We start from the raw sequence: 9,924 nt of genomic DNA on the forward strand, positions 1-9,924 counted from the left end.
CACACAGTATTGAGAACAAGCAATACATTGGAAAGTTGCAAGAAATTGTTTTAAATGGAATTCAGTTCATATAAGACACGACACGACAGTTGCATATATACACAGGCAAATGGAACATTTCCAGGAGCTTTGATATTTTTTACAGTTAGGCTTCCAAACAATTGCTTGCTGTTATGCACATCTATGTCTGCAGTGTGAAAAGTAGCAGTTTGAAGTGCATGCAGTACCATGGTTAGTTACAAATGATGGTGACGCTAACAGCACTGAAGAATACTGTGTCAGGCAGGTTCTAAATGAGTAATTAAGTACTGACTTGACTCAAACCACAATGAAAACCCCTTACACGCTAACGTACTTCCTGTTCCCTATTGATAACTCAGAAAACCAGAGCGTAAAAAAATGCAGACCACCTTGTTTTTAAACTAAGCTTATTTAGTTGTAACAAACCCTACTTTAGTATCATACAAATTAAACTAGCTGTTGAATATCTAGTTTATGGGAAAGCTGTGCAATGATAATTCACAGCTTCTATTTCTACCTACTACGGTCTTGCTAAGCCGTCCTTAAAATGCCTTTCAAATTTTTTTAATGTATGTTTACTTCTCTTAAACAATTGAAACATTATTTAATATCCAAAGCAGTAGAGGCAGTTTTGTATTTGCCAGTCTGTATGTATTGTATGTGACACAACTGAATCTTGCACCCCACTGATCTGCATGGATTTTCCTAAGTGCGTCTGTGTGACTGGTTGTGAAAGTGTGCAATTTAACACAAAAAAACGTGGTATATATGTAGGTCATTTAAAGTGTCACCTACTTTTGTGACATCTAACTTGCTGTGCTATTGAAGCCTGTTTTTAGAACCAAAATAACACTGAGGCACTATGTCATTTGCTGTTTTAATTTTAATTGGAGGCTTGGGGGTCCAGTGGTTAGAGAAAGGGGCTTGTTACCATGAGGTTCCCAGTTCAATCCCAGCTCAGCCACCGACTCCCTGTGTTGACCGTGAGCGAGTCACTTAATCTCTTTGTGCTCCATCCTCCAGATGAGATGTAAAACCATGGTGACTCTGCAGCAGCAGTGGTGACGCATAGTCCCCCTAGTCTCTGTAAGTTGCTTTGGATAAAAGTGTCTGCTAAATGACTAATTCATTAATAATAATAATTTAATTTGGCAAGGCCAATGAATAATAATAAACCTTATTTTTACATTTTTTGTTTGATCCAATTCATGTCCACAATACTTTTTGTTTGTTTGTTTGTTTGTTTGTTTGTTTGTTTTAAAGGCATTTTTTACCAGATGAATCAACAACCTGTAGCCATATATAAATAATTAAAGCTGGAAATTGCCAATTTCAAATGGGACAGCTGAGGCTAGACCATAACAGCTAAGCAATCACCTGGCCTTTTTCAATGGGCATTAAGAAGACCCAGCTTAAACAAGAAACTCAAGCATTTAGTTCACACGATATCAATAAAACATTGCTTTGTGATGGCCCTGTGTATATTGGTGGGTCAGGCAGACCCTGGAATAAATAACAACAAAAACTGAATAATTTGGGGGCACTCATGGCTGTTTTATTTAGTATGTTCTGCACCTTGCTGTACAGGCACTTCTGGTTTCATATTTGTTTATTTATGATGACCGTTGATAACCATTTGGCTCCACCATCCTTTCACAGCTTTTTTTTATTTTTAACCCAGCTGTCAATGTAAAACATATGAAGGTAAACCACACAGTCTGCAGGAAAGGAGGGACATTTTTATCTTGCAAATTTATCGTGCACATTCTGTAAATGTCAGTTTCCTGATTCAGGAAGTTATCATGTGGGTGGAGACCACCAAACAACCAATTATCTTTAAAAGTGAGTTGTTTTTATTCGCTGATACAAAATTTCAACCTATTGTTAAGAACCTGAGGTCTATTACGCATTAATGAAAAGAATATGGAAATAATGGTGTTTCTTTTTCCTCAGCTGAATTTTTCTGCACAGAAAGAGGAACCTTACTTCAAAATGCTCAGTCCTTCTGATTGTCCGGTGATAAAGAAAGAAAATAAAACAAGGTATGCTTTAATATATATAAGGTATGCTTTATATATATAAATGTTTTACTTTTTAATGAAATAACACTGGTGAAAGCAATAACAAGATCAGAAAAACCTCTACCATAAAATACTGAAAATCAATGTAGCCCTGTTGATTTAACACTGGCAAATTTCATTGATAAAGCTTTGTGTTGACAACTTACAGTGTGAATTTAATTTATTTTTTCTAACTCTATCTTATGTTTATAAATGTTTACAAAATATACGAAGCACAAAGCCCACGATTTAAATAAACATAACAAGACTGCTGTTCTGTGCTACTTCAAGCAAATACACAAGGGAGTTTGCTTTTTACACAGCAATGACTATAAATGTTTTCATTTTAATAATGTGCTGTGAATGTATTGTAATACATTTATTATTTTTAAAGAGTGGGGAAATGTTATGCAAATGTCTGTTTCACTGAGTGAATTATCTGGCTGTATTCCATTTTAATTTGTATTTCTGCACCAAACTATATATTAATTAAGATCTTAATCAGCTATACACATCTTAGCCTTACACTTTTCAGTGCAACACACCTTATTGTAAAAGCATTCAGTGTTTTATTTTGTGTACATCATAATGTTGCATACAAAAGCCTCTTAAAGTATGTGCTATCTATTGTCTAAAAGTTTGATCAATAGCTGTTTGCAAGCCTGTAAGCTTGCAGGACTATTATTATTGTTAATTAGTCATTTAGCAGACACTTTTGTCCAAAGCAACTTACAGAGACTTGGGGATGAACTATGCATCAACAACTGCTGCTGCAGTCACTAGGACCTCGGTTTGATGTCTCATCTGAAGAATAGTAATTTTACGGGTTAGTGGATTAACACAGTGACAGTGGGCGACTTTGACTGTTCTTGAGCAGGGTCTGAAACAGTAACCACAAGCTTCTGCAATTCTATCCAGCACTGCAACTGCACACATTCACCCATGTATTGCATTCCAACCATAACTACTGGCCACAATGATTTCCTGTTTGATAATTTTGATGCTTACCAAATACAGTTTAGGGCCTTTATTTACACACATTATATAAATACTGTTTTGAATAGCTAAATAATTACAGTCAGTATTTATGACTGTCGTTAAATAAGCTAATAACAGTCTAAGAAAGTTTCATGAATATCAATATTTATTTAATTTAACAAAAAAAAAAATCTTTCAATGACTCTTGAGTTGAAGCTTTCTGAAGGCCCATATACTCCAGTTGGAAGTACAATTCGAGTCAGTAGCAACATTCTGTTGGTTGTACAGTGTTGAAAAGGTTTCTGATGGAAATGAAAAGGGTTACCATTGTTAGAGCTCCTACAGTGTATATTGTTTTGACAGCTTTTGTGACATGAAATCGTTGATGATAATGCAGTCTAATAGCCTTTTACTTTTTAATTCATCTTGATAAGGTTTGTCTTGGGTAATCATGCTTCTCCATTTGTGGGAGTAAGATATCACCTTGGTTAGTTATGTTGTGTGGGGAAGAATGCTGATGAGCTTAGATTTGTTGGTTATTTTCAGTGTTTGTGACGTTAACACAGTAAGAGGGTGGAAAAGTTCAGGATTTTTTTTTTAACATTGTAGGGTAAAGGAAAGAGAGAAGAACAGACTGAGCCTCCTACTGACGAAATCAGGATCTCATGAAAATGTCAACCCACAATCCATAAAAAGCCCAACGACTGCAAGGTGAGCATTTCTGAAACAAAGCTGAAGGGAAACCCCCTTGGCATTACAGGTGGTTAGGAGTTGATTTGTGTTTCTTACTTTTGAGATGTCAGAAGTGGAGATTACAGATGCAGCAGGTACTGAGTCGTAGTGTATCATTGAAATATGAACTGTTTGATTTCCAGTGGTACATTGGTACATATGATAGATGTTCCACTTATTTTGTGTTATCTTATATGATATTACTATATAGTTATACTTTTCCCATTTTGTGCTTTGATGACACATACAGTATGATACATTTCCCTTAGTTTCCTTGGTTTTGAGTATTGCCAGCTTATATTAAAATATTTTATGCTGTGACAAAATGCAAACACATTGTGATTTGTTTACTTATGTCAATCAATGACCTTTTTTATGTGCAGCATCATCTCCCCTGTAGAGGCTTTGAAGTGGAGTGACTCTTTTGAGAAACTGCTTGCTAATAAAGGTGAGTTTCTTTTCTTACAATACTTCTACATAACACAAGGTAGTGTATAAAGTTTCCCAAGACATACATTTTAATTGTTTATAATGACCCCAATTAAAGCTTCATTGGTATCTGCTTTGACACCAGATACCTCCAGAAGTAATTGGTTTAAAACTCTTAAAATTATGTTATGAGACACACATGCATAATCCATCCACTGCTCTCTTTAGATATCTTTTACATACACTATAGATTCAGGATGGCCATATAAAAAGTCTATACAGGCCAATGAATTCAAAGTCATATCTCTGATACTCATTTCAGCCTGTCCTCAACAAAAATGTTATAAAAGATTAACAACTGTAAGTCACCCTGGGTAAGGGTGTCTGCTAATAAATAAATAAATACATAAATAAATAATAACAGAAATAGGTAATTTGGTCCCTCAATGTAATTCCACCCAAACTAAAATAAATATAGCTCTGTTACTACCAAATATAGCTTCGATATGTTAAAGTGATTATTTGCCCAAAGAATAAAATAAAGAAATAATGAAATAAAGAAATAAAAATATGGGCTTTAACATCAGCAGTCCCTGATATGAATCACTAACAAATATTATTATTATTATTATTATTATTATTATTATTATTATTATTATTATTATTATTATTATTATTATTGTTTATTTGAGAGCTGTCCCAGCTAATACACCTGGGAAATGTGTTTGTTTAAAGATTAAATTAGAATCTGAAACTGACAAACACAGAAATATAAAAACTGACAAAAATGACGGATGTGTACTAGATAAGAGATCTCCCCTACAACGTATGTATAACCTTTTCAACTCTGGGACACATACATGTAGTGTATTAAATGATCCCCTGGTAAAATGAACAAATGTACAAGCTATGAGCCAGATGATGCGAGCTCTCAGCCAAGGTTCTTGAAGGTGGAAAACCCTTTCCACCTACTTTAGAAGCAATTTTAAGGGAAATCTACATAGCTTGAGCGAGTATCATTGACAAGGCAGATAAGTCCTGTTTGATTGTTTGGTACCATTTTATTTTAAGGACATGTTATAAACTGTTAATAATGCATCTATAAAATGTGTTATAAATAACATTAGACATTCTATTCAACACATAATGAAGTTATTTATAAGAACCTGTATTACTTTCTAATATTTCACAAAGCTTTAAATGAGCAACATGTTTAGTTAGAAACATGTTCTTAAATATTGTTGCAATAAACTGTTATTCCATGTTAATAATTGTGAAGATATTTAATAACACATTTCTTGATGTTTTATTAACGAATCCGACTGATTGTTTCTTGGAATCTCGTATGATCTTGAGTGCTCTGACTTCTCACCTCTTCAGATATATTTGTCTAGCACCTTCATTAACACTTACAACACTATTACAGATGGATTGAACACCTTTACTACATTCTTGAAGAGCCAGTTTAGTGAGGAGAACATTGAATTCTGGTTGGCCTGTGAGGACTTCAAGAAAAACAAATCCACTAAACTGGCCTCTGAGGCTAAGCAGATTTATTCGGTTTACATAGAAACAGAGGCTCCTAAAGCGGTATGTTATAGGTCTCCTTTTCTTACCAAACATTGTCCAATTGAGTGACCATAAGGGTACCACTGGTTTCATTTAAATATAATGTGATTTAACTGAAGCCAAGAACAGACAACTAAGTTTAACACATTAGTCAGCACCAACATGATTTGCCTGATTTAACGTATAGGTGTGTTAAAATTATGTTTCATTTGCAAAGCTATACATTCTGTTAAATGTGCACAATAAAGGTCACATGTCACCCATACGTAGAATTTACTATGAGATAAAGATATGTACTTTGTGTGGGATATATCTTTCGGGTGAAACTTGTGTTGCACCTTGAAGCCTACATATATTTCTCTTTGAGTAATACATACAATGTGCATTGGAAGTGATATGAAGAATATTTTATTACTTGGTTACTAAAACTAAAGCAAGACCATGTTTGACTTGGAACTTTCTCAAATTAAGCTTTAGCCTTAATAATTAAGTTATAGAAGTACATATTTCTTACCAGTTGGACAGTAAGACAAGGTCCAGGAACTGACCTCGTAAAAGCATCAGGTTGCCATCTTAAGCCATAGTAATATTAATTAAAATGTAATATTTGTTTCCTCGTTTAATCAAACTTCTGACAGCACAGACGTTTCATCTGTCCTGATAAATTTCCAAAGCCAAGTCTTTAATCTTGGGATTTTAAATTACTTATGACATTTAAATGTTACAGTGCATAAAATATTGCTTAATATTGAATATTTGGTGCTGTTATATATTAAGCAACTCTAATTTTGGAGCCTTTCCAGAACTTTCTTGTTAAAATGTTAAGAGCCTGAGCAAAAGATAATGAGCTACTTGTGACAGTCACTAAGCTTTGTGTGAACAGAAGTCTTCCTTCAAAGATTTTTAACTTTCATTTAAGGCAAGATTCAATGTACCTACTTATAAGCTGTAATATATATATATATATATATATATATATATATATATATATATATATATATATATAAATATTCCACCCTCACACACATTTGTTTAATATGTAAATTCTTGTGTGGGGCATCTTATATATATATATATATATATATATATATATATATATATATATATATATATATTGATGTTGACTGCATCTTAACTGGGAAGTAAAACCAGTTTTACTTCCCAGTTGTACAGTATTAAGGGAAACTGCAATGAAAACCAGTAGTTACACTACAACAGCAGAGTTAGCAATGAAACGTGAAGCTTTCTACAATTAATACATTTGTATTGTAATAAACTGTTATTTATATGACTTTTATAACACGCAAACCAAGGTAAAATGTACTTAGTTATTTTGTTCATCCAATACAGTTTTTGTTTTTTTGCAGGACACTGCCCAGTGCTAAAATGATCTAATTAACATGTTTCTCTTTTTCCAGGTGAACATTGACTTTTCTACAAGCCAGATTATTAAACAGAATGTTCAGAATCCTACGCAGTCTTGCTTTGACACAGCCCAGAGCATAATCTACAGCTTAATGAAAAAGGACTGTTATCCAAGGTTTCTAAAGTCAGACATCTATTTGAATCTGATCCAGAACAAACCACCCAGCAACAACATGTTCAGAAGAAGGTCACGATCTTGTATCTTCAATGACCGCATTGAAGCAGAAACTGACTTTGGAATTTGGCTCTAAGAGCTCAAATATTCACCATATATTTTAACTACACTGGCTATATTATATTATACTGGATAAACACATACTATTTGGAGAATTATTTTGAAACCTTTTCAAAGTACCAAACAGTAGCATTTTGAACAGAAGGTTTAACCCTAAAAAGCAGTTTCTAAGTACAGTGGGATCATGCCACTACAAATAATTTGTTTTAGAAAAATATGCCTGCATTCTAACTTGCCATATAAAGACTTCCTGTCATTTTGTGATGTGATTCTGTCAAAAGGATAGGGTGCAGAGAGGCACATTCAGGTTCAGTGATGCAGAATCTGTTATTCATCTGTTATTACCCTAAAAACATCAAACAAGTTTGTCTTTTTTTTAGAATATAGTATTACATGTTCATTAGGTTTGTTTGAGTAATATTTTGGATTTAAATTTGTCAATGAAGGGGAAGATGTTTTGTTACTGAATTTAACTCAAATCGCTGATCTGGAATAGCAAAATTCCTGACAGGTATGAATATGAATTTGTATTCGGGCTCTGCACTGCTTGCTTTGTAGCACAAATCAATGTGGAGGCCAGCAGTGGTCCATCAGACACATTCAGTAATAATCAGAAATAAGATTATCCATCCAAAAATATGTTTCAAGGGTCTATACTTTATGTTAGCCAGTTTTTAAAATCTAAGACTGGGATATGACATTTTTGAGAAATATTTTTGGAATGTCACATAGATCACACTAAAAAAACCTAACAAAAACAAAAATAAGTATTATTATTACCAACCAGACAAATATCTATGGCATTTTGAACTACAAATACATGTAGTGAAGCATGATCTCTGCTTAAATGTTTGCTCTATACATATATTAGTATAAATGCTTCATTAATATTAAGTAATATTCATATTACAAGAGGCGTACAACTAAACAGATATCAGCAATGCTTTCATAATGAAATCTCATAATGCAATTATTTTTAACATGTAATTAATGCTAAAATATGTCAATGCTATAAATAATAGATTTTTTTTTATTTTATAAAGCTTTCAAATTAATTTATTGCTAATTGTATAAGCATTTTAATGTTTCTATTAAATTATTATTGGTTATAAACAAACCTTTCCATATTTTTCCATTTGTCTTTTTCCATATGTACTGAGTCTAATAAATTATCTTTGAATGCAGATATGCAATTTTGTTTTTGTGTATGAATATATATATATATATATAAAATTGTGACAGATTAGGGGGAGGAGAGGTAGTGGAGACACTACATTCCCCAGAATGCCACGGGAGTGGGCCAGGACGAGGCACACTTGGTTCTGATTGAACAAGGGACACCTGCCTGTGATTAGCAGGCAGGTATATGACAAACACAAAATGTGTGTTTAGAGCAGTCTCCAATCTGTGTGAGGAGAGAGGCTGTCACGGTAAAGAAACCTATGTGGATTTGTAAAGGTGGTGTGAAAACCTTTGTTTTTGTGTGTGTTTGAAGAATTGTTTTAATCTTAAAACGGCTTAGCCGCCCGATTTTAGTTAGGAACAAAAAGTAAAAAGTTTAGTTAGAGCTCCAAAACTAAGGTTTTTGTTTTGTGTTGTTTTTATTTCAGTTCTTCCATTTCTGTATATAATAAAATTATGCACGTAAGTGCTCAAAACATTAATTATTGTGTCTGGGTCTGCTTCAAAAGGGGTTATGAACCTGAAAACGAGTGAAATCTTTCACAATATACATGTATATCGGTTGACCTGTACATGGTTGATATCAGGCAACAAACCTGGTTCTTGATCTGTAAAGGCAAATTATATATGTGTGGCCTATTCTGAGAAAGCAGGATCAAATTTGAGGGAAGAGGTTCTACTTGTCCGGCAAGATCAGATGCATGTAATCAGACTAAACCCCTCCATAGATACTTGGATTTTGTTTTCCATCCAATGAGTAATTAACCAAATAACTACAGATAACAGAGGTAAAACCTCCTGCAACAACTGTAGTTAGTTAAGAGTTAACATTTATCAACAAGGTAGTTATAACAACAAGGACTTTGTGCAGGACAAGAGAAAGTATTTTTCCCCTTCACTCTTAGAAACGGTCACATTCATGAGCCTTAAATTCTGCTGTGCATACTATTCAGTAAATGCAGTTGACACAGTGATTTGACTAACTTAGTATGGTATGTTGCCCTACTGTGTATCTCCCTGCTGAAGTGCTTATAAAGAGAGTAAGGATCTACTAGAAGGCATAGTGAGTGAATTTAACATACGGTATCATTATTTTTCCTTTTGTATTACATTGCTTCCTGAGAAAATATATTCAATGAATAGGACTGTTGGGATTCTTTTGGGTTACATTTCACAGCAGGGAACAACAAAATTATTTTATTATTTCCAAGTTGTCAGGAACATAGTATATTACAAAAGAACAAGAGACAGTGAGCAACATAGTGTAATATTACAAAAGCAGACAGGGCTTAA

The 9,924-nt window shown here is 33.6% G+C and overlaps 1 protein-coding gene across 1 annotated transcript; it reads left to right on the forward strand.

The window, feature by feature from the left end:
* Positions 1–1,894: 1,894 nt before the first annotated feature.
* Positions 1,895–9,113, forward strand: LOC117416694 (regulator of G-protein signaling 21-like). Its single transcript, XM_034028049.3, has 5 exons — positions 1,895–2,063; positions 3,669–3,770; positions 4,175–4,239; positions 5,647–5,810; positions 7,208–9,113. Exons 1-5 carry the CDS (start codon positions 1,945–1,947, stop codon positions 7,463–7,465), a joined length of 708 nt encoding a protein of 235 aa, XP_033883940.1. The 5' UTR covers positions 1,895–1,944; the 3' UTR covers positions 7,466–9,113.
* The last annotated feature ends 811 nt before the right edge of the window (positions 9,114–9,924 follow it).

Source organism: Acipenser ruthenus, chromosome 12, assembly GCF_902713425.1.
Source record: "Acipenser ruthenus chromosome 12, fAciRut3.2 maternal haplotype, whole genome shotgun sequence".
In the NCBI taxonomy this organism is placed as follows: Eukaryota; Metazoa; Chordata; class Actinopteri; order Acipenseriformes; family Acipenseridae; genus Acipenser; species Acipenser ruthenus.

Coding starts and splice junctions, on each gene's coding strand:
- LOC117416694 (XM_034028049.3), top strand. CDS start 1,945: ATGGAAATAATGGTGTTTCTTTTTCCTCAGCTGAATTTTTCTGCACAG. Junction 4,240..5,646: donor GAAACTGCTTGCTAATAAAG/GTGAGTTTCTTT, acceptor ACACTATTACAG/ATGGATTGAACACCTTTACT. Junction 5,811..7,207: donor AAACAGAGGCTCCTAAAGCG/GTATGTTATAGG, acceptor CTCTTTTTCCAG/GTGAACATTGACTTTTCTAC.